Here is a 26362-nt window from a genome sequence, read left to right as displayed (position 1 = left end):
TGCTAGCTCTTCAGCCATGACGTCCTTTTGATTCTGAAGCCAGGATGGCTATTAGAGACAATCTGTGCGCCCAGGCATCTCATTATCCATCATCTTCATGAAGCCAGTCTATTTTCATCCCTCACTAGAGCTGCCGAAACATATAATACAGCGACGCACAGCTCACACCATATGCCACCCTCTCTAACTCCTTCATTTCTTTAGACGCTCTCTTTTTTGTCTCTACCTTTCTGACTCTAGAATCTTTCTTCCCCTCTCCTCACAGCATATGTTCATCCCTGCGAGCATGTAGCACATTTACGAAATGAAGAGAGGCACAGAAGTAAGGCTAACAAAAGTCAATGATAGCCTGAAGGTGAAATCTATTCACAGGTTAAAAAAGTGGCACACTGCTTGCCGACAAGTCGACAAACTTTCATTTTTAATTTCTCTGAACATGACAGATTTTAATTCCTAGTTCTACTCTTGATCAGCATCCTTTATTGGTCATGAAACAATGAATCAAGAGCATCGGTGCACAAAAATGCAAACACGACAGGTAAAAGAAATGCTGTACCTGGACAGGGGACGAAACACGGCTGCTGCAGTTCCTGCTCGCTTTCCTTTCTCAGGCGTTCTCCACACTTCTCGTCCTCTACCGTTTTCGAAGGATAGAGGCTGTCCGTCCAGTCCGACCAGTGCACCACACACGTCAGGTTCCTCTCCCTCTTGCCCTCTCCACATTCTGCCCCCTGCACGAAAGCACACGGCCGGCTCATTAATCTGGACGAGGCTCGAGCAGTGAGGCAGAGGAGCTTATTAGACTGACACCTCTCTCTGAACGACTGACAGCTGGAAGTGAAACATGCGACGGCATTCGGCATGAGTGGTGTGACCCGATCACACAGCTGAGGCTTCAACCATTACAGCAAAAACTGTTATCAGCATTTTTGTCTCACTTGCCAGTAAAACAAGTACAGCTTAAAGAGATTTACTCAACCTAAAGTTGTTCCAAACCTGTATGAGTTTCTTTTGCTGAACACATAAGAAGATATTTTAAAGAACGTTGGTGAAACAGCTGATTGTAGCCGCTGACTCCACATTTTCTTTCTTTTTTTTTTTCTACATATTTGTCACATGACAATTCTTTAGTGTCAAGCCCCAGATAAAATAGTAAGATACTGTAAGAATAAGAATTATTGTAAGGGCACATTGAATGTAAGGGAATTTGCAAAGGTTCTTTTTTTCTAAGTGACACTATTAGTTCAAAACTGCATTAAAATTAAGAAAAACACTTTTTGTGTTGTTTCCACTTACAACACTTTTTCTTCACTTTTCCATGAAGTTTACAGAGCGCTTAACCTCAATATTACATTTCTTCTTGTTGTTATTGCATGTGTTACACATTTTGTTTTCCGTTCTAACATAATTTGCCTTGCAAATGTTAATTATGCATATTTTTTCAGATATGTGGTTTAGCATGTCTCTAGAAATGTATGTAATAACACAAACAGCAACTTCTGTAAAAAGGGAAGTCGCGTTTCCACAGATGTCACACACATCAATAATAATGTTTATGAATATGAAAGTGTCCGTCAGACCGTGCACCAAAGAAAGCATATAAATGCATGTTAGAAGTGTGAAACGTTTCTTTTGTTCATATTGTGAGGAGGACAGCTTTTGATCTGGGCAAGCCATGGCTCCAGGGACGTGTGCAAAACCCCGAGACATACAATTAAAATCCTTCTCAGATACAAAAGAGAGAGGAGAGAAAAGCAGGAGAGGAGATGAAAATCTGAACTCTGCCACTGTTCTCTTCTAATGATAAGACCGTGGATCGCAGCATGATTTTAATCAGCAGTTACCTCACGTCTCAATGACACAAAGTCTGTCTCTCACACACAAACTCGGCATGCGCGCATGCAATTTCTACAAAATTCAATTAAAGAACTCAAGTGTTGTGCCAGTACCAGATAAACATGCCGGGCGGCTGGTCTCAACACCGCTTGGTCATGGAAACATGGATTGAATGCCCTCAGGTTAGGTGATATGCAATAACCAGTAACTGCAGAATACTTGCAGATTCAATTAATTTTGCCCAGGATCTACCTCCACTTTGCAGGGAGACCAATCGCTCAGAAGCCACGTGTAGCAGGGGCTGATGGGACAGGGTTTGGTCTGGGAGAGCTGAGAGGCGCAGGGACGTCCCTCCTCATGAGCTTGCTGAAGCACGCTGCGAGAGCGAGTCATAACACCTGCAACAGAGACGCACGTGAAGAGACATCTGTGAATGCACTGTATGAACACATAGCAAACGGCAGAGGAAGGGCTAAAAAATACATCAAACCTGCATTAGTGCATACTCCAGCAGCTAGGGACAATGCTGTGGATTAATCTGTTATTCACACATTGTATAGTTGCAATATTTATCAACTGTACGATTCAGTAATAGACAGAAACAGTCATCTGAGATGGCCCATCTTCAACCAGCATGGATTTCACATTGGTTCAGGCCAGGTTAAGCAAGTTTTAAACTACTCTAAACAAAGGCAGGAATACATTTTTAGGCGTATTATTATATGTGTTAAAAGAAACAAATACTAATACTGCCTTTTTATTTTAACAGCAGCATATTTAGGCAAGACTAGAATGGTTTTGATATCATTAGGATATATAAACTAAACATTAATGATCTATAATAGTTTACAGGCCACAAACTTATAATTAGGAAATATTGTAAGTGCAGCATAGTTCTACAAATTAATGAAGTAATTAATGAATGACTAAACACTCTGTGGTGGACAACAAGCTGTAGCTGCATAAAATACTTTCCCAAAAGATACCTATTTGCTCTTTTCGGAGCTTGACAGCTCTTGGTCTTCGTTCAGAAAAGCTTGGACATTTTGCAAAACATCTACTTTCGCGTTCCACAGAAGAGTGAGTGACATGAGGTTGAGTAAATGCAGGGATGTATAGAAGGTCACTGTATATTAGCAGCTCTAGGGCTTCCTAACTCATTAATGTTAACTAGAACAGGATGTCTCAAACATGCAAACTGACAGCATTGAAGCTTAGACCAAGCATTTTGGAAGAATGCAATTTTGAGGCCATCACTCTTTTCACCCAACTTCTAAAGAACAAAGAAAAGGGTATATACAGACCCTTTATCAATGTTCATCTAAACTGACAGAGTGACCATGCATCTGAACTGAACTGCACTTCAGTGAGTTTGACTGTAAAGAGCCCTCCTTCCAGTCGAGCATTAAACATTTAACAAGAGGAAGAAGACAAAAAATTACATTATATTCACAGCACAACATAACTGCTCATCAAATTCATGTTTTGTGCTGCTTTCAAGAGCCGCCTCTACAGCTGGCCGCTTCAAGCACGTCATTCATTAAAACAGAAGCACTCCGGCCAGATGAGGAAGCCCTTAAAATAACGTGATTTGACAGAGGAAATATCTCTACTTGATCCTGTAGGGAGATCCAGGAGGGTTGGGGAGGAATAGAGAAAAATGAAGGCTGGAATGAAGAAAGAAAAAAGGGAAAAGCACAGAGTTCTTTGGGTCTCCTGAGCTCCACTTCCAAATGCATTAAAACTCTCTGTGTATATATACAACACATAATGAAACCCAAACTCTCGGTCTCAGGCGAGGTGTGCAAGAGACAACACTGCTTTGACACAGACAAAAAAATTCTCTTTTTATAGCCAGTACAGCTTGAGCTTATTTCTACGCCTTTGTATGTAACCGAAAACACGCTGAGAACTTCCTGTTTGCATTGCCCGAAGAACTCCCTTTGGATTTGAAAAGTAAACTGCCTGGCTGATGGCTGAATGAAAATGAATAAAGATTGTGCTGAATGTGTCTAATTAAGAGAAAAACAAGCTGAACTCCTAAGGAGCTGGGTCATTGGAAGCATAGGGACCCGGGCTGCTTTTAAGGCTAGTAATTAGCATATTTCATGTTGCATGAAGCAATAACGTTGTTCCATCAAGCAAACAGGCCAACAAACTCTGAATTAACAATTGCAATTTTGAGAACACTAATGGGTAAAATAAATATTTCCCTTGACTGATAAATCATTCAGCGTGTTCAGGAAACCAAGGGCTTCATAACCCAGAGTCATTAACCTGTAAGCCGATCCTTAAATATGATTCATGACATAACATCTATAATTAAAAAGGGATTCCGACATGGCATGTTAATGAATGCAAAGTAAATGCGCACCACCTGATACTGTGAGCCTAGAGCAAGCCGAGTGTTTATCTCCATGGAACCCGAGTGCACAGGTTTGTGGGTTAGGATGCATGCAAATGAAAATGTGTCAGCTGCACAGGAATGTTAAATATTATTGCACACTGTAATTTCTAAGCTTGTTTCTCCCTGATCCTTCTAAATACGGCTGATTGCTCCTTAAAGCTGAAATGATTGCTATTTTGGGCTTCCACGTTTAGAAGGATTCATGACTTCTTCAAATTCACTGTGTATACAGTATGCAGTTTTGAGAATTGAAGTCTGTATGTTTTGAGTCAGGGTTACTGTCAGGGAAGGGAAACAATATTTATGAAAAAAAATAAAATAATTTAATTCGAAAACACGAAACCAGTACTTGGGTACTTGAAATACTACAGTTAGAAATAACTGTTTTCTATTTTAATAGATTTTAAAATGTCATTTTTTCATATGAATAAAAAGGAACTTAATGGGAATTTTAGGATAAACAATAATAATAATAATAATAATAATAATAATAATAATAATAATAATAATAAATAAATAAATTAAATAATAATAAATAAATTAATTGTTTCATCAATTTAATTAATGAATTTCTAGATGAATAAAAGTATATTTATTAAATGAAGTAAAAAAAAGAACAACATATAATTTACATATACATATGCATTTTTTAAATAGCAGCAAAATTAAACTGAACCATATTTTAATCATATTTTTTTTGATTAATATCAAATATTTCCACTTTTTTAAAAAAGTGATTGTGTATTGGTTATAGCATAAAATCTCCTGATCAACAGCCCTCATTATATGTATAATTATGTGTTTAATTAATTACATAAGGTGTCTCACCTTTACTGCCACAGGTGTGTGAACACTCGGTCCAGGGCGCCCAGTCAGACAGGATGCAGTTAAAGGGACAGTCCACCACACAGTTCATCGCCAGTCTCCAGGGTTGAGGCAGGCCCAGCTAAAACAGCGGGACAGACATTAACCCCACGTCCCCTCACCACACACAATCTCTGTCTGATAAACCAACCGTGAGCCAATGAGGGGCTATTACTGTAAACGACTTCAATGAAAGAATCATTTTCTGGATATGGAGCAATACTGTAGGGAGTTAATGGACAGTCATGGCTGATTTACAGTGCATGCAGTTGAAGGACATAATACAATCCCACAGTGCTTAATTCCCCCTCAGAGAACATTTGTACCGAGAGGGGCGGCAGGAAATGAAGCTTACCTCCTCGCACATGCTCAAATCCACCACTTTGCCATCGCTGCGGATGCAATCGAAGAGTCGTGTCCTCGTGCCCTGGCCACAGATGGCATGTTCGCTCAGCTGACAGGTGCTCCAGCCTGACCCATAACCAAAGGATATGAGAGTACACACACACACACACACACACACACAGGAAAACGTCAGACCAAAGTGGCATTTAAACATAAGATTCTGTATCCTTGTACACAGCATTTCAATTCCTTTTAAATAGCCTTTCAATTAAATGCAACATCAGGAGTACATTCATACAAGCCTGGATTGCATGCTTTCATTACATTTTAAAGTATGAATGCATGCTTAATGGGCTACATTGTCCACAATGCCTAATATTGGCTGATGATACAATTAAATTTATGCATTTAGCAGAAGCTTTTATCCAAAGTGACTTACAGTGCATTCAGGCTACATTTTTTTTACCCGTATGGGTGTTCCCTGGGAATCAAACCCACAATATTTTGCACTGCTAACGCACTGCTCTACCACTGAGCCTGATTCTGACTCGGTTCTTACTCATTTTTTTTTCATATTCACACTACCATTCAAAATGCTTGGTTCAGTAAGATTTTGTCTTTGTGAGGAAATTTTTCTACTTGGATTAAGCAAGGTTGCATTAAATTGATTACATTGACGGTAAATACATTTATAATGCTATAAAAGATTTCCATTTCAAACAAATAAAAGCTGCTCTTTTGAACTTTCTATTCTTTCAAGATTAAAAAAATAAAAGTATTGCACTGTCCAAAGAAATATTAAGCAGCTCAGCTGTTTCCAACTTCGGATAATATTACAAAAAATGTCATGAGCACCAAATCAGCATAGAATTATTGCTGAAGTTTGGAGTAATGGCTGCTGAAAATTCAGCTTTGCCATCACAGGAATAAATTATATTATTAAAATATTAAAATATACAATTATAATAAAATAAATAATAACTACTTTGATGATATTTCACAGTTTTACTGTTTTTACTGTATTTTTGATCAAATTAATGCAGCCTTGGGAAGCAAAAGACTTCTTTCAAAAACAAAACAAAAAATCTTTCTGACCCCGGACTTTTAAACAGGAGTGTAGTTTTTACATAAATATGCAAATTGTGAATAAGTTAATATCTATTAAACAACAAAGTAGTATAAAGAGATGCATTGCATCTGAGGGCAGAATTTAGGCCGCCTTTACGATGCTAATCTGGCTTTAAGTCAGTCTAATGGCTTCGAGGAGCAGTATCAGTATTGATATGATCAGCGATTTCATGGTCTCTGTGCAGTAAAGCGCTTATCATCTCATTCATATCTCCATGCCCATTTTCTTCATTAGGCTCTATCCGGAGAATTAGTATCTATCTGCTCTACTGGATGATACTGCACATGTCCTACTGAGCTCAATATGGATGGCTTGGGGTGGCTGCAGGCGACCGGACAATCCAAAGCAGTGGATGGATTTACAGCAGGCCAGAAGTCCACATTCTCAGTGGAGAGAACAGCGTGGAAGACAGAGAAAGAGTATGAGCCTTTATCTTGCTTAAAATGCAAACTCTTAACATCATTTCATATCCATCATATATCCAAGAACCTGCTATGAGAGGCAGAGTGAAATCACAGAAGATGTGCATTAGATTAGCATGTTCCCATTATTAGTTCAGTGGATAGTATCTCCAGATATTCAACTGGAGGGTTTCTTCTATGGGCTGTGTAGCCCGTTGTTTAAGATCTGGACTGATGCCCAAAGGAAAGCAGGTAGAACCTTGCAAGAGCCAATCTTTGAGCCATCGCCATTGTGTCCTTGATAAAGGTCATTTATCAGATTGCCTTTGGGAGTTTGTCTTTGTAAGTTCTCTTTATCTTTTTAGCCAGTTTTATCAATAGACATACAGCTTGACATGCACTGGGAATCTGGGGTTCAATATAAAATAAAAAAAATGAATAAACAAATAAAACAAAGTGTCATTGATGACACACTTCAGACGAACACAAGCAATATTTTTTAGAAATACAATTTCTCTCTTTGTGAGTCCATATAATACAAATATTAGTATTTTTCTTTCTCACACACCTATCGTTTTACTTCAGAAGACACTGATTTAACAACTGGAGTTGTAGGAGTTGCCATTAAGTTTGCTTTGTATAGTTTCTGTCGAATGAACTGTAAAAGTCCTGTTTGCTTGCATTTTATGGACACAATCTTTTAAAACATTGTGTTCATCTGAACAAAGTATATCATATACTTCTAGGATGGCATTAGGATGAATAAATGATGAGAGCATTTTTGATGGAGTGTCCCCTTAAGATGTTAAAATACAGCATCTATAGAAATTAACATTTAATCAAGATAAATAAATGCTCTAAATGTACCATTTGTGTAAGTTATTGAATTAACTTTAATAATATTTTATTCGTAATGTTAACATAGAACCTTAAAGTGTTGCGAAAAGATTATATTGCATAAGTAATACATGCTCTATATAACATTTACAACCTTTAAAAGGGCCACAGGATGACTTAAAATTAATTAATAACAGTACAGGTGCTCTTCAATTGCACTCACGAATGTGCTGGCATGCTGTATATAATTTCATATTAAACCACAATAATATATAAAAGGTTGTGAGAAAACACAATGGGTGTCAGATCCACAACAAGTTCAGCAGCAGGAAATCTTAAAGAAATAGCAGCCAAAAAAAACAACAAAAAAACAAAAACAATAACCTGATTGTTGCCTGTTAATCAAATAACAGAAGAAGAAAAAAAAAGGAAATCAATACATTTGGTAGCTTTAAGGATTCATTTATATTTCATTTAGAATTTAGTGTTTGCTAAATTTATTCTATTTCTGTATCTTTCCTACTTGCTGAAGGGCACAGGTAGCTAAACATGACATCTATTATAATGGGTTTATGTGAAGATTGTTTCAACTTAAATTAAAAGTGTTTTTTTTTTAAGCCTAATAAATTTTCATATTGATATCTCTCATGTGTACTGTAATGTTGAATGGCTATAATCAATGATCAGTTTCACAGAGACATCAGTATTGGTGTAAGTCATAAAAAAGATGCCACTGAACAAATATAAAAAAATACAGCCTTTATGTTGTTTGTACATTAATTTGAATATTGCATGTGAAATTAATATATATATATAATTTGATATTTAAATATAGTTTTTAATTTAATAGTAATTCATTTAATATATCAATCCTCAATCAATTTGATGTTAGTATATATATATTTTTATCATTTTCAGAAACACAGAGAAAATCCAAATGTCGTGTTGGACCATTAGGGCCTTCGAGCTTTAGAATGTGATGCCTTAAATGCACTGCTGAAGTGAATGAGTCATGCAGCAGTCATTAGATGCTCATGTTATATTTAGTGTTGTGTCAAGCAGAATGAGAGAGACCCACTGGAGACATTGTAGTGATAATTGAAGCAGGTGCTGTTGAGGCTGCAGGGCTCTGTCTGGTTGCTGTCTGGACACACTCTGTCGGCCACTGGGGGGCGCAGCACGTGTCTCCTCCTCGTCCTCACTGTGCTTTCATTACATGGCTACAAATAAACACAGTTATAAGTTCAAGAGGGCTTTGACGCCAAACACATCAAAGTCATCAAAGACATTATTTTTATTTTTTTAAAGGTGCATATGCATGGGCAAGCTGAGCAGTAACCGCTGTGCTGTGTAATGCTGCATTGTAAAAAGAAAAGAAAAAAACCCAGCAGTCAGCCAGCCACATGGTCTTGCGATGCTAAGTGCACTGTTAGAAGCTGTTAGGCTGCAGGCAGCAACTAATCTGCATCTCCATCACTGTCAGACGCTAATGAGACCCTTTAAACGGCTAGCTGGCCATGTGCATGTATCTCACTATTGGGGAGGCTGATCATCAGCAGGAGCTCTATTCAGCTAGTGCCACATATCTGTCCACCCAGGTTTTTTGGGAACATTTCATAATTATGTAAAACCGAAACTAATTAAACAAGCTCAATCACCGAACACTGGTGTTTGACATGTTCGCAGTGCTGGCTGAGCGCTTTGACACAGCGAAGAGAACAAACATTGCTTGGAACCGAGAGCGTACAAGGTAGAATTGCGATCTAATGTGATTAGCGTAGAGACCAAATTATGCCGAAATGGCTTGGCAGTCTTGTGTAGGTTGGGCCGAGCCAGGATAACTCATCCAGTTTGTTTCTGATTTGTTGAGTGCGAATTGAAGAGCTGCTTGCACTTCAATGAGTCAGTGCCCCGATGGCAAATTGTATCTAGGGTAACTTTTTATGCACAACATTAATTAGAATAACAAATGCTTCATTACTACTGGAGGTTCATCTGCATACTGATTTCAGTTGTCTCCGTGTGCACCGTTTGAAATTTCGCCGCAGGAACTCTGGAGAACTGTATGAAGATTTGACTTGTGAGGCAGCATTAATGTGAAATATTCAAATAGATGCAAAACATCTCGACACACTGTCTTATGTCATGGCCTGAGCTGAGAAGGAATCGTGCAGAGATATACTGTAAAACATTTCTGTACTTAATTCACAGACTGAATATTCTCTCTAGAGGCAAAAAAAAAATGTTACGAGCTCATAAACACCAGTGCATAATTTTCACCTACAAAACAATATCAACAGCAGTCTTACTGAAGACAGTTTTGAGCAGTATGATTGCTGGTCAAGTGTAAGTGGAACATGTCCATAGTTAATATGAGCTTATATAACTGACACACAATCATAAAAACACTTTGGGATAAAAGATACACAGTATATATTCATTAGTATTAGTCAATAATTTTTTTATATATCTTTTAAACAATATTCAAATAACTTTACTATCATCTAACATTCATTAAAAACACAATTATACTATTAAAGGTAATGGCAACACTTTCTATGCTGCCTATGCTCGTAATAAATTAAAGGGCCATTTAAACTCAAACATTATTGTTCTATAAGTTGTTTAAATTTATGTGTAGCTTTTAATTGTTTTAGCTTATAAAAGTTTTTAATGTTTTACTAAATTAATAAGACAAATCAATATTTAACTTACATGTTTGGGGTCGATGTGTTATTTTTAAATAAAATACATTTATGCCTTTATTCAGAAGGATGCATTAAAGTGATCATAAGGGACACTTTTACACTGTAACAAAAAAATACTTTCTATTAATCAATAAATGTGTCACACTTTCTGCAAAAATACTGTGCGGCACAGCTTGTTGTCAATATTCACAATAATAAGAACTGTTTCTTAAGCACTTAATCATCATATTAGAATGATTTCTGAAGGATCATCTGACACTAAAGACTGGAGTAATGATGCTGAAAATTCAGATTTGCCATCACAGTAAAAACTACTATTTAAAATATATCAAAATAGAAAACAGTTCTTTTACGTTGTAATAATATTATACAATATTACTGATTTTACTGTATTTTGATGAATGCAGTCTTAGTGAGCATACAGTATGAGACTTTGTTCAAAAACATTAGGAAATCTTACCAACTCTTACCAAAACTTTTGAGCGGTAATGTAAATATTTTTGGTCTTATTACACATTTAAGTGTCCAAAAGTACATGAATACTTTTGGGGCCTCCGTGTGCTATTCCTTGCTTCAGAGGCAGATCTGAATGTTCTGAACGTTTACATTGTGCCTTGTAGCAGCAGACATAAGGACGTCTTACTATTGAACAGGTGCTCCATTGACTCCACTGGGACATCACGCAGTCATTAGGGCACGGCAGGACGCAGGTCTGAGCTTGGGGAGGGATTTCATCCTGGTCACACAAGGTCTCATTCACACTGCTAACCAGATCCCCGCTGTCACGCCTCACACACCTGTCACAGCCAAAGAACAGCAGAATGAGGATGTGGAGGACGAGGGTGGCAGACTGGAGTGGGTCGTGACCCCTAAGAGAAGCATCTGTGATGGAGTTACTCTGCGAGAAATTGTCCATTCTTACCGAATCTTGCGGCTTTGCACACCCTCACCACAGGCTGGCAGCTCATCCACTGTGTTGATAGTGCAGACCGACCAGGGGTCTGTTACCCACTCGTACTGACCGCACTCACTGCGACAGGGCACAGCCTCATACACCTACAGACACACAGAGACAATAATGCACTGATTACAGCAAAACCAATTTCAATACAATTTTGAAGCATCTATCTCAAGCATCAGGGTGGCTGACGGGAACCAGAAAATGCATTTAAGAACTTTTGTAATCCTTTTTCTAGTTATGAGATTCCCTGTAGATGTTATTCAGAGTAGACAGCATTTTTAATCTGCTGCAAACAAAAATAAGGCTGTGAGGGATAGAAGTACAGTCTGTTTAATGGTTCTCTTGTAAGACATTATCTGCTTCTGAGACAACTGTCCATTTCAGTTAATAAGCTGGAAAAAAATGCTTGGCAATCAGTCCCACCAGGATTTCAATCTTCTACAGGAAAAATAAAACAAAACCAAACTGTATGTACACAGGTATTTATATAATTAGTCTTACTGACAACAAGAGTTACATATAACACTGTTGTTTAATTACTGAATATCAACTGTTATTTTTCTAATATTCTTTTTGCATTTTTTTTTTATTTATTATTATTGTCAGCAATTGCATTCATCCAAAACATTAATTGTGCATATCCAACACTATACTGTTTCAATCTACTGTTGAAATCAGGCATTATGAGGACTAGACTAACAAACATTATTTTCAGTATTATATATACGCAGTAGTTTAATACTAAAATACAATACAATAGCTAGCCTACAGGTTTTATTTCATGCAGCCTCTGAAATTTAATTTGTAAGCCAACACAAAATACAGGTCACAAATTAATCTTTTGGAGCGATAGGCCACTTGGGAACTTGAAAAATTATAACCAGGACCGCCTGAAATCTGAATTTTTCTTTCTTTTTATAACATCTAACTTTTTATAATCTCATTGTTATACAAGTCCCAATGCTTTGTGCGGCTCACTTTACAATGGAATCCCATGCAATACAGCTGGAGGAACATGGAACATGTATTGATCAATTAGTTTGGGCTCACAATTATAGATTTTGATTAACTAATATTGCAATAGAAGAAAAAATGAGACAAAAATGCAAACTGCTGCTAATAAAGTGCCAACTGGTTGCATTTATCAGTAGTAATTCTCGCTATTAACAATTCATTAACTGTGACTTTGACCTTAATAAACTACTAATTTGCTGCTTATTAATAGATAGTAACTTAGTTTTTTAAGTAATAGGAATGTAGAATATGGTCATGTAGAATATTTGCTATAATAAATAGCCACTATGTTATTAAAAGGCATGCTAATAAGCAACTATTTAATGGTAAGAATTGGTCCCTTTACTAAAGATTTACCAAAACTGTTTGCAAACATAGTGTTTTGTTGTCCTCACAGCTTTGTTTTGGTTTTCGTCATATGTGTGTCTGCTCTGATTATGCTCTATTTTTTGGTGGCTGATGACTGGCGAGAGGCTTTTTGATGTGGCACATGTAGGGTATTCTCCTACTTCTTAAATTGACATGATTTCATTTAAAAAATGAGCCCAGAAGCCAAAAAACTGCAGTCAATCAATCCATCAAACCTCATATAAAAGAGGCTTATGAAAACACAGTGAACAAATCAGACCGTACGTTTATAGCTTCCTTCCCAAGGGGATATACAGACCCTAACACGCTCTCAAAATATCCCATCTGGCCCTGCAGCTGCTAAAAGCCCCATCAGTGCTCTCCTCTTGTCTCCTCTCGTCTCTCCTCATCTCCTCTCCTCTCCTTTAATGAGTGTCATTGAATTTCCAATTACAATAATCAAACAAGTGTTAAGACGATGCTCAAGATGTGAGAAGTGAGTGAAAAGATGATGAATGAAATTGGCAATAAATCTACTGAAGCATTAAAAAAAAGGGTAATTTCATTAACACAGGCAAATAAAGCTCTGCAAACATGACGATATCAAGAAATGAAATTGCCACGTTAAGAAACAGTCATTAATTCAGCAACACTCATCAACAGCAGCAAACAATTTTATTTAAAAGCCCTTAATGGGGAAAGTCAGTTTTACGGCACGCCTGACAGTTTTCTGTGATGCTCCAATAAATAGCCAACCTGCCGTCTGTCTTTTACAATGGAAAGGCGGCGCTCGGTTATCGCAAATTAAGAAAAAGTTCTTGTCTTTTCTTTACATACTGTAGCACAAATATAGGCTACTATTCTCCTTCACTGCAACTTTCACTGCCTAGCTCTCAAGAGGAGGAAATATTTTAAGAAAAATAAACCAGCTATGCCGCTCACAGGTCAGTTCCTGTAGCCTCCAGGAGGATGTAGGTACTCTGGGCCTGATAATGAAGTCCCCTGATCCTTTTCAAATGTTAGTCAAAGGGCCAGAGATGACACGAAAATGTACTTCATACTTATTTAAATCTCAGTCGGCCTGTGATCAAAATACAGCGCTCCTCATATTCAGAGAAGGGCTGGGGCCACGGAGGCCAGCGGGGCAGTGGGGTTAACAGATGCACAGGGAGAAACACAGAATGAGGCACTGACCTGAGCCTTTGAAGATGTCCGTATTAGCAGTGCATGACAGGCAAAGGAGAGAGAAGAGAAATGATATATATATTAGTTTTGAGCTTTAACTCCTCCTGTGCAATAGCCGGTTGCTGTCTGGACTAGCTAAGTAACTCCCTTCAGCAAATTAGAAAAGTGTAGAAGAAATACAGTGCAGATTTTCTGGCTTCGTGTGCGTAATTCTGTGTGAATGAAGGATGAAGGTGAAGACTTCTGCCAGAGTGAAAAGGTAATTAACTTCCTAAATTGCATAAATATCCCAAATTCTAGAAAACAAATAGCGTTTTACACTAGAGGGGAAGCTGACCAAACCATAAAATAAATAAAAAAAAAGATTTAAATCCTCCAGAACTTCTATTATCGTCTACTTGATGTGAACGTATGTATGAATGCTATGTTACATTAGATTCGAAATATCAAACCAAATGGCATTTCAGAAAGGGAAAAAAAAAAAACAATAAAATAAATAAATAAATAATAAAAACCCATTCTGAACTTAAAGTTAATGTACCATTTAAAATTAAAATATATATATTGGAACACTTTCACACAGATTCATAGGTCAAAAGATGAATTATATATATATATATATATATATATATATATATATATATATATATATATATATATATATATATATATATATATATTATTTTTGTAGATAATACTTTTTTTGATATTTTGTATAGAATGCATAAAACATTCGTTGATTTTTAAGAGTCCAAATGTTTTTTCAGGACACTCTAAACATGAAATGCACATTTAAATATTTAATAAATTGCCAACCGTTTTCATATCAATATATATTTTGACACTTAGTAATAAAAAACTGTCTAAATAAAATTATTTTAACATTCAGTTATTTCTTTCAGAATATTTTACACTCTATACAGACGGTATGCTACATATTTTTTTATATAATACTATAATATATTGTTGTATGTTCTGATATCGAATTATTCATACAGCATGTTTTGGCTAACAACAAGATACTTATAAAAGAGATATAATTGTTGTGCATAGTAGGTCAAAGCAGTGCTAAAAGAGCACAAAACAAATACTGAGGGCATCCACAGTGTATATAATATATGCACACCCCCACACACACAGAGCCCTAACGTGAGAGCAGCAGAGATGGCAGTAGTAAGCCTGGCAGGCAACTCTCGACTCTATAAATCTCTTTAAGTGTCACAGCCTGACTCAAACTTCAAACAGATTGGGCCATTACTGTCTCCTGGCCCCTGGAATCAGACAAAACAATCGGGGTACACTGAAACACAGGGAGATAAATGCTACCACGGTGATGGCTTCTAAAACACTTAAGGTGATGTTCTGATATTGAAACGCTGATACAAGGCAAAAATGGGAGACAAAATAAAAGGAGGAGATTTCGGGAAGTACCGGCGGGCTATAGGGCAGACCTAGTGTGCGCACACTGAAGGTCTAAAACAATGTTTTAGGACACCAATACTATGTGTGATTCTATCTGATAGGTGTCAATAATAGATCGGAGAAAACTTCAGTGGAATGGAACGACTTTTTAACAAATTTACTCACCCTAAAGAAACTTCTGTGATTTTTGTAGAAGTGTGAGAGACAAGTAATGGCAGATGGCAAGATTTTCAGTCCAGAGTAACTTAATTTATTTCTATTATATATATAAAAAGAGTTGAAATAGTTTTTTTTTGTCGGGTTTTTTCGGAGCTTGACAGTCTGATCTCTGTATTATGAATATTCTTATGAATTAAGAATGTTTTATTGCATGGGTAAACATATAAAATAGTCTTTTGACAGTAGTGCATACATTATTTAAAAGCAACATTACAGAAAACAGTGCCTTTAAAACTCCCCGCTGGCAGCCAATGACAAGACATGAAAAACTCCTTAAGATGCTTAAGTAGAATGAGCAAATGCCATCATCGTCTGACATATTTAAATAAATCTCCAAATGATCCATAATCATGTAATCTTTTTGTCAAAAGGCTTTGTAACTAAATGAGGGTGAGAAATGACGAACGATTCCGTTAAACTCCACTGGATGATCAGATACAAACAAAATTTGTCTTGACACGAATCATTTCAGCGTGGCAGATTATTCATAACCAACGTTTCAATTCTGTCCTGTTTTCAATGCACTAAATGTTCTGAAACTGTGGAGGAGTTTTTATAAATGCATAATTTTACTACTAATTCAATCATTTAGATGACTCCACACACACACAGACACATTTTTAGGAGACAATTAATACCTCTTTATTTGTTCTTAATTCAAACGATAAACAGCTATTCATTGTAATACCAGGAGCTTTCATTGGATTAACGATAAGAGTTACATTTCTGACCTCTTTTTCCAACCAGGGGATTCCATGCCTATCAGACGACAAGTGAGCATTTATTATTTATATCATCACGCAGTTCTCTTTTCGTTATTCTAATTAGTTGATAAAGTGATGGCTAACCTCTGTAACATAGCTAAACGCTCCAGGCCATCTGGACTGCAGGAGGACTTTCACAAAGCTGGAAAGACTCCAAGAGCAAATTGAGCACCACACCACCGGGGACCAAACAATATGCATATTCAGAACGACTGTGTGATGCAGAAGATTATCAGAGGAGGAACACGAGTGCCAACAATGACCACATGGGTTTTACAACTTTTACTCAACTTCTCAACCTGCTGTAGAGTTTCTGGTGTCTGTATTTTTTCAATTTTTTTTTCAATTTCACACTATTCTACACCCAGGGCACACGACCTAACATCATGAAATCCAGAGGTTTGATGTCATCGCTGTGTCCTAAACAAATTGCTGCAGAAGACATCAACTACTGAAGTTGTTTGGATTACTTTTACAGTGCCACTGAGATGATGGAAATACAAACTGATAGCTTCGTGCATTCATTACAAAGCTCCTTCGTGCGAAAAGTCACAGAAACAAATTCCACCTGCCTTGGATGTGTGGTGATAAATAAAGATTCGATGACGCTAATCTAATGCTAGCATTGTCACTGCGAGCAAGGAATCTTTCACCCTTTCACGCCTCCTCTTGTTGAAATGTTCTCTGATTATAAATGAGTCCAAGTGCAATTCAAGCTCATAGGATAAATAACAGCACCTCTGGCATCAAACACATTTGAGAGCGTGTGTAAGAGAGATGTGGAGAAACGCTGTGGGCCACTCATTAATGAAGTGAAGCAGCTTTTGCCCAAATCAAAACATCAATCTCCAAAGACCTCTCTGCTAAACAAACCTCCGAGTTAACAATTTGACAGGGAGTATCAAAGCATAACATCTCTTTCGCCTAGTCATTCGGCACAAATACAGTACATTTCCCCACAGTTGGAAATGCCAGATATACACGCAAAGCCTAAATGAAAAAAACGTATTGATTTTGTTGTTTTCAATAAAGGAAGCTGTGATTGTTTCAGCATGGGGGCAAGCACCGCAGTTATGGCCATAACCAGTGAGCAGCAACATATTTTGCCCGAAATGCACTTGAAAACTGTGACACATATCATCATCTGTAAGTGGCTGAACTCTGCACCAATTATGGAGGCGGCAGTGAGGGGGGGAGCAGCTTTCGTCTGCTTATTTACACTCTTGTTTCCAGTTAACAAAAGAAAATGTCACACACTTTTAACCGGTCAGTACTGAGAGCCTTCCTTTATATGAACCCCCAATCACACCAAGGGTAAGACTTCACGAGTGTCACTATAACAGACTGTAATGCTACAATAGACAACTTTGGACAAAACTCAGATTTTAACGATTGATTTGCTTTTATTTTACGAGTATGAATTTGAATAGAATTGGCCACAAAAGACAGGATGCTGAGTTTTCAAATGGAATTACAGAAAGATGGATTTACTGAATTGTAACAAACTAATTTAAGAAAAACACGCATTTATACAGACTCATTTCTGTACACAAAGTTCAATACGGTCAAAAGATCAAAACAAGTCATCAAAAGTTTTACCTCATAAAATACTGGTAAATGTAGTTTTCATTGTCCAAAAAAGTTAGCTTATTAAATACAGCGAAACATATTTAGGCATAAGCATATTTATTTAATGCAACACTCATGTCTATATTTGCCATTTCAAACATTGTTTCTTATAACATCTTTACTGTTCTATAATATTTAAAAGGAAAGGTTAAAGAATATTATATTTTCACAGAGATTATCAAAATAAAAGAAGTTTAATTTTACGTTTTAGTTTTACTACTATTTGTATCTATTGTAAATAAGAGAGAAGGAAAACACAAAACACACAAATGATTATCTGCATAATAAGCACCACAATTCAATATTTTAAGAACATGAATGTAAAGTACTGTACCAGGTTGCCAACAATGGGAAGCTTTGTAAACAAATCTAATTCTAGCTGTAACATGCTGTAATATGATTAAATAAAAAGTGTGCACAGAAGTAGAATGTCTTTGTGAGGTTTAACAACAGCCTTTCATCATGTTTCCCTACGCTGTAGTGCATGTAATCTTGCAGAGCAGTCCCAGCATACAAAAGCATGACAAGATGGTTTCTAAAAGTCTACTTCTGAGCTAAAGACGTGCTTCATTTAGAAGCTGTGGGAGAGGCAGAAATGCTTTATAGCGAGATTGGTTTCTAAGCACAGATTTACAGAGGTTGTTAAATTATGCAAGCCTGCTGAACACAGGCCCGTCTCATCAGCAGAACAGTCTGCCTCAGCGCACATGATGGCTACCATATGGCACCCAGCTCTGGAGGTGGGCAAGAAGAATGTTCTTTACACAGCGAATCTAGCACCGAGCCCTCCACTGCGGGTAAAACAGACTTCAAACTGTGGCGGAGACTGCACCAGCCCTGAGGAGGACTGCATCTGTTGGATCTGATAGAAACATCACTATTTCCCACACTTAGTAATGATGATCCTAAACATTAAAGTAAGAGCCAGAAAATTACATGTCACTAGCAATTCAGAAACATGGACTATTTCACACAAATGAGTACAAGTCATATTTGCAATGTTCATACTGCTATGCTCGGCAATGTAATGAAGTATAAGGAGTTACTTAGAAGTAGAGCAAGGAAATATTAATGTTACAAGTGCACTCAAACACATACAAGCGTCTAAACAAACTGATGAAGATTCTGTTTCGAAACCAAAGACAGCTGTCTAGCTGCATAGTCAGCCAATGACTAAACAGAGAGTGTTTGAGTACTAAGGCTTCCAAACAGGCTTCCAAAACCACTTCATGTGATAATCTACAATAAATTCAAGAGACAACCAACTAAATATCCACCCATACATCCATCTAGGAGCTTATGTTCAAAAGTCCATCCACTTTCATTAATTTGAAAAGAGAAGCCTGTACATTCTTCTAAACAACTCGTTTTATGTTCCATGAAAAGAACGTGTTTCAAGTGATGTGAGTTAAAGGGATAGTTCGCCCAAATATGACAATTCTCTTATTAATTACTCATCCTCATGTTGTTCTAAAACTATATGACCTTTGTTCATATTCAGAAAACAAATCAAGCTATTGTTGATGAAATCTGAGAGCTTTCTGACCCTGCATAGACAACAATGTAACTACCACATTCAAGGCCCAGAAAGGTAGTAAGAAAATCGTTAAAATATTCTTTTTGAAATCAGAGGTTCATCCATAATTTTAGGAATACTTTTTGTGCACAAAGAAAACTAAAATAACGACTATATTTAACAATTCTCCGCGTCACTGTCTGTCACCATTTGTGAGTGTACCACGACACATTACATGGTACTCTCGTGAACTAATGTCACATGGACTATTTAAAAAAAATGTACTTAATACAGTTCTGGGCCTGGAAACATTTAAGTTGCATTGCTGTCTAAAGAGGGTCAGAAAGTTCTCGGATTTCATCACAAATATCTTAATTAGTGTTTCAAAGATGAATGAAGGTCTTACGATTTTGGAACGACATGAGGGTGTGTAATTAATAACAACATTTACATTTTTTTTGGGTGAACTATCCCTTTAACACATGTTGGCATCGTTATAAAAAATAGCTAAACTCATCAGACTCCCGTTTAAGGAGGTTTTTCAGAATCAGGAGCATGTGGCACAAATGTAGCTAGTTCCTGCACAGTTCAATTTACAGATCAGTAGTAAGACACAGCATAGGGATGACATGCCTTCATGCACTACCTCCTCCTGCTTCCGTCACAGTGGCTGATCATCTGTTCAGCATGAGGAGGCGAGATATCAATCTCATCTCTGTCGAGTGACTCACTGTGGGGAATGGTGCAAGAAGAAACATCTGGAGAAGGTTGCGCATCATCCAGTCTCCCATTTGGAGTGGCTGATGGCAGAAAATCACAGGGCAAAGACGGTCAGAATCATCAGCATTTATCGGGATAATGAGATGGAACGCTCTTCAATTGACGTGTGGTAAATTGTAACATTGCTTAAATAAGTTATCCTCCCAGGAAAGAGAAAGGAAAACTACAGCATTGGGTTCTTGCTAAAAGTTAAGGGTGACAGGAAGAAGGCGCTGCAGCCCTACACCCGTGTTATGTCCTTACAGGGCGAGCATGTTAGAAAGCCAATCAATAAATAAGTGGTGTAAAGACAGCTCTGGTCAGCTGTTTACTAGTCCGAAAGGGAGCTGGAACAATCTACTGATTGTGAAAGGCCTCTCCGAGCCTGTAATACCCGAAAGCCTAAATTATGAATGAATACAGAGCACTGCCCTTCTCTTTGACTCACAGCAGAAAGCTGCACTGGGGAAAGTGAGAATTGCTTGTTAAATGTAGAGGCCAGACAGCCACAGACAGATTATCAAAGACACATAACAAGCCAAAGCCTACAAGGAATGTGGCATGTAAACAAAGTTTCCTTAACTAGTCCTGTTCCAAACAATTTACTTAGGATCCGGCATTAAATCCCACTCAAGAAATGTGATCTGATCTGCAGCAAATCACATGAATTTGATGTGACAATACTGGAATGTCAATTATAGTGTTGATAGTGCACTTTTTTTAGGAAAATGTTTGCCAGTCTTGAATTGCACTTTATATGCTTTGCTCCTAACCATAAATTGCACTAATAAGGTTTTCGACTGTTCTTGGACCATTAGTTTCAACACAAAGACATTCACTCTGCTTTTCTTACTCTCCAGTCCATAGAATAGAAAAATCCCTAGGAAATGGAGAATAAACACATGACACAAAAAATGATAATAATTGTTAACATTTAGAAATTGTGTCGTCTTTAATTTCACAAAGCACAAAATTGTGATTATCACATTTGGAGGTCAAAAGGTTTGTCAGTCAATCTTCCAGACAGTGATTGGATTTAAGGATGTATGATATTTTTCCTTCAAACATTTTTAGTAAAAAAAAAATCTCACTGCTGGAGATAGACAATGGGCTGAACATCTGAAAAGAAAAACTTTTCAGATGCTATTAAAAATATATTTTACAAAGACAAAAACAGACACATGAAACAAAGCCAGTTTAATTACATTTAATTTAAACAACGAATGTTGATAGATGATACAGTATATGAGGGCAAAAGATACAAGTGATGTATGCAGCTGTTGAGATGTGCACTTCACTGAGTCTTGTGGATAAATTGTCTAGAAGTCTAGAGAAACGCAATTAAAGCTTCCCAGATGTGCATTAAAATGACCACATTAATACTGATTCATTTATAATGACTGTAATAATTTTGTGCACACATAGCATGTGGATGCCACAATTAGTGAAAGGCTATTTAAAACGAAAAATGTCATGTACCACATGGAAAGTGGAAATATCTCTATACCCTCTGTTTCAAAAGGCTCATTTAAAAAAAGTTTCATTTTTGGACAAATTTTCATTTTAATGCATCACTATTCAGATAAAGAGCAAATGGAGAGTTGTGCTGCAACACCAAGGTCATGGGTTTGATTTCCAAGGAAGCGTTAACTGATAAAATGTAAGATTGAATGCTGTGTCACTTTGCATAAAAGCTTCTGCCAAATGTATGAAAACATGAAGAAAAAGCGTAGTCTTCTCTAAAGTTTCAAAATCAGATTAGATCCAACCAATAAATGTGCTCAGATATACCAAGATACCAAACACTGCATTCAAAATTCAGAGATCTCAATATGAACCCCAACATTCCCCATCAAACCCTTCTGAGAACTCCATTAAGTCTTCTGAGTTATAAAAGGGCATCCTCAGACCGACACAATTTTCATCAGGGTCTCTCTCAAACTCAAACACATTCACACACACAAATCCACTGTGGCTTTGGTGGTGACTTTCCACTATACTTATGAAGAATTCTCAATCTCCACACCTTTTGCAGTGTGGGCCGCTTCAAAAACCGCCAGCTGCACAGCCTCTCTGCCAAGACCACAGAACGGCCGTTTCAAAATGTTAACAGTAAGAGTTCATCTCCCCAAAAGACTGGAAGGGGCATTAGCCAAGGCAAACTCTGCCTTTAGTGAAGGGGTATTTTGAGTCCTGTTAAACAGTGGGCCCATAAAAGTTGTTAGTAGGCACTTAACCATCTGTACACACAGCAGCAATAGAATGCATTTGAATATTTTTCACGCACACTGCCTCATCTGCATACTGACCTCTAGAAACCAGCGTGTCCTCTGCAGCCCATTCCAGCACACACAGCACATTTATAATATCATTTCCCTTTAAAGAGGGGCCCATCTGGGAGCAAGCTGTCGCAAATGTACTCGTAGATGAATGTACCTTCTTTATGCTATTCTTTCATTTTGTGCAGATACAGTTACATCTAATTCAGACTCAAACAACATCCTTACTCATGCATAAAGCACATCATTATTGACCAAATAAGCATTTATATCACCAAGATTGAACAATATGCGAGGCATATGTGTACTTTAGCGAGATAAAGACTGGCAGTGTTGCACATGCTCAAGCAACAGCGTTTAACATAACACTTGTACAAACTGTCCTAACTAGCTGACAGTGAAAAGAGGAGAGGAGAGGTCACAAAAAGACAGTCTGTGCTAATGGGCATGATTTTCTGCAAGGAGCACAAATCTACAGCAATCAGCAAGAGTATTTACATGGACACTTGTTAGCACCTTTGTGCTGTCTCACTGTGAGAAACAAAACTATTTAACGGATGAGGAGATTGTGTTTGTTCATATTTTAGCTTCGAGGCTGTAGTACGTTCAGTAAACGGCACTTAATGAAGAGGCATGCATTAACCGGTGAAATGGTAATGAGTTGAATGTTAACCGTGCTGAAAATGCAAAATGTATCTCTAGGCGGCTTAAATATATTCCGATGGGAATATTTCAGGCATTCAATAAAAACGGATGTGTTAAAGGCCCTAAATGAAACCGTTTACATGAGCGATTATCTGAATCATGATGCCTGCGATCATAGACCCTAATGATTCTCATTACTCGCTTCTCACTGATGATCCACCATATGGCAGTGGAAGCCCACAGAGATACTATTTCCCTATTGGGACCGCACATCTCACCTGATTCTTCAGGTCTAGTTTGGGGCATGGCCGCCCGCCGTTGAACGGCTTCTCCCGGAGCCATTTGGACCTGACTTTTAGCCCGCTGCCACAGGAGGCGCTGCAGGCTGACCACGCTGACCAGTCGCTCAGCTTGCAGTCCAGAGGGCAGGGCATGTGGCAGACCTCTTCCACCAGACCTGCGAAAGAGCATGTCAAGCAATCAGAGCAGTCTAGCCCCTGCCATTCAACATCACGCTAACAACGTTAGCAGAAACACCTGGTGCCGATGCTGAGACCTCCGTCTAATTTACACTGACAGTTCAGGGCACCCCACAGATTCCTATTTGACTAATGACTGCTTGCCTTCCCAGTGGAGGAAAAAATACTTGGCTCTTTACTGACAGAGAAAGAGAAGAAAAGTTGATGGAAATTAGTAGTAGACGAACCTGATTCACTGCAGAGGTCTGGGCTAACCAGGTGGGCATCGTGGTCCAGACAGGCCACGGCACGATAACGTAATCCATGACCGCAGTCACGCACCTGTCGCCGACCCCTCCATCCCTGGAGGGATCCTTGCCCCGGGGTCTCCAATAGGATACAAGAGGACCAGTTACCATATGGCTGAGAAACAAACTCCTCACACGGACAGGGCTCGGACTCCACAAGAGGGTACAAGTCTTCGCGCTGACAGCGCTCTTGTTTGCGGCTCCGACCTGAAAAGGATGGAGAGCCAGAAAGAAAGATGGAAATAGAGAGGGGAAGCAATGAATAACAGAGACTAGTCATCTGAATTTTAGGTGCCATTTGGATGAAACATTCAGACAGCACTCATGTGTGTAATATACTTATCTGTCTTTGAAAATTATTAAAACGTTAATGATGTCTGGATAACTGGACCATTATTCATACTGCTGTCAACTGTGGACTGCTAAGTGCCACTGCCAACATCCCCAGGGAACGATTAAAGAACTATTCTGAGTAGACTGAAATGGAAACGCTTAGTGACGATAGCAGGAGTCACAGAATAACTTCCAAGCAAACATGCCGATCTTTCAGCACACTTTATATGATGGAGCAGACATGTCCAATCCTGCAGAGTTCAGCTCCAACTTTAATTAAACTAATCAAGGTCTTAAGGGTTACTAGAAATATCTAATATTGGAGCTAGGACGCTACAACGTAAGGGGATTATTGGTATGTTTTTTTGTCCTCAGTGATATCTGATTAGAGTTCAAATTGTGCTAGGACTTTTGGAGGGACCAAACCTGCTCAACATTAAAGCTAACTAAAGCTTCAAGAGCAGTAAACTGTACTTACTACATAATGTTCCCATGTGCTGTACTGTCAAACAGAAGTGGGGTCTAATTTTGATTCCCAGAGAATGCACAAAATGATAAAAATGACCAATTTCAATGAACTGCAAGTTGCTTTGTATAGATGCTTATATTAAATGCTTAAATATAAATTTTATATAACTATTTTAAAAGGTTTTTTGACACCTAAATGAAAATATTGCCATCAATTAGCAATTTACATTTATGCATTTAGCAGACACTTTTATTCAAAACAACATACAAAAGAGGAACAAAACCAATTTTGAAAAAAAAAAACAACAACAACAATAATCGGGAATATATACAATGCAGGTTCATTAGACAAACAGATTAGGAAGAAAGCTAGAATTACTCATCCTAATGTCTTTCCAACTCCACAATAATTTGGTTAATCTTTCAAACACAATGATATTTTTAATGAAAACTGAGAGATTCTGTCACTCCATTGAAAGTCCATTCACCAAAAACTGACACATCAAATTTCCAATTTCGTTGTTTCTCATACAGTATAACCACTAATCAAGGCACTTCCATAAAGCTCATCAAATATGTTAAACAGAAGCTGAAGCTTAATATAATTTAATGCATGACGCGCAAGAACAAACTTCACTGGTTCTTGCTGAAGCTCAAACGTCCTTGCCTGACACTTTCAAAGGAGGGACAAAAATCTCTCAGGTTTCATTAAAACGAAGATGAAAGAAAGTCTCATGGGTTTGGAACAACACGAGGCCGAGTAAATGATGACAGAATTTTCATTTTTAGATGATCAAATAACCCTTTACTTTTATAGGGTTTTATAATAAGTTGTAAACGTACCCGTTTGTATGTTATAAATGTTTAGCACAAAGGAAGTGCTGAGAACTGAACCAACCAGACGCGTCTTCTTTTCTCTCTTCAACATTCTTTATTTTTAAATATACAAACACAGACCCGCAGCACTCTCATGGTCAGTGGAGCATATCCATCTAATTTATCTAATGAGGAGAGAAATGAATAGATTTCACATCATAAAGGCTTCTGTTTAAGAGGCTATTAGTTCCTCTTCGCACACTTCACTTCCTGGAACATTTCAAATTAGTCATGTCCATTAGACATGATGAATGCTATTAGGTTATATAAATAAAAGGATCTGTTCATTAGATTTACTGTCACTAACACTACAGACCAGCGTTCAAAAGGGTCCTCAAACCTGTCCAGCATAATTCCATCAGCCAGTCAAACCTGTGGGTTTATTACTGGACAATTTAGCATGGTCAAGCTGAAGAGCTAAATGAAATATGATGCTTTGATATACTGGATTCAGAAGCTTTTTGCATTTTGTTGTTTGATTGAAAGATGCTGTTGGCTTGCATCAATGAGATTGGTGTGGTTTTGCTGTCAGCTTAAGCTTTTCAAATAATGCTGATGAAAGATCATCATCATTAAGCATGATGCAATACTCAACGGATTCATGAATCTCTGGTCGAGTCAAAAGCTAAATTCGACTGTCTCAGAGAATGT

General features: G+C 37.7%; 1 protein-coding gene across 2 annotated transcripts in view; it reads right to left on the bottom strand.

The window, feature by feature from the left end:
* Nucleotides 1-26362, bottom strand: part of thsd7ba (thrombospondin, type I, domain containing 7Ba) — a 173840-nt gene that overhangs the window by 9502 nt on the left and 137976 nt on the right. The window contains exons 15-24 of one of the 2 annotated variants that reach the window (XM_026272057.1): nucleotides 23975-24241; nucleotides 23547-23725; nucleotides 14045-14050; nucleotides 11450-11583; nucleotides 11171-11324; nucleotides 8898-9039; nucleotides 5463-5578; nucleotides 5072-5189; nucleotides 2089-2234; nucleotides 557-731 (exon numbers count right to left, since the gene is read on the bottom strand). In XM_026272057.1, coding sequence (XP_026127842.1) covers nucleotides 557-731; nucleotides 2089-2234; nucleotides 5072-5189; nucleotides 5463-5578; nucleotides 8898-9039; nucleotides 11171-11324; nucleotides 11450-11583; nucleotides 14045-14050; nucleotides 23547-23725; nucleotides 23975-24241 — 1437 coding nt within the window. The remainder of the gene's footprint in view (nucleotides 1-556; nucleotides 732-2088; nucleotides 2235-5071; nucleotides 5190-5462; nucleotides 5579-8897; nucleotides 9040-11170; nucleotides 11325-11449; nucleotides 11584-14044; nucleotides 14051-23546; nucleotides 23726-23974; nucleotides 24242-26362) is intronic. The other variant, XM_026272058.1, reaches the window with a different exon arrangement.

This window comes from Carassius auratus, chromosome 9 (assembly GCF_003368295.1).
Source record: "Carassius auratus strain Wakin chromosome 9, ASM336829v1, whole genome shotgun sequence".
NCBI classification, from domain to species: Eukaryota; Metazoa; Chordata; class Actinopteri; order Cypriniformes; family Cyprinidae; genus Carassius; species Carassius auratus.
This window is presented reverse-complemented; position numbering and strand designations above follow the sequence as displayed.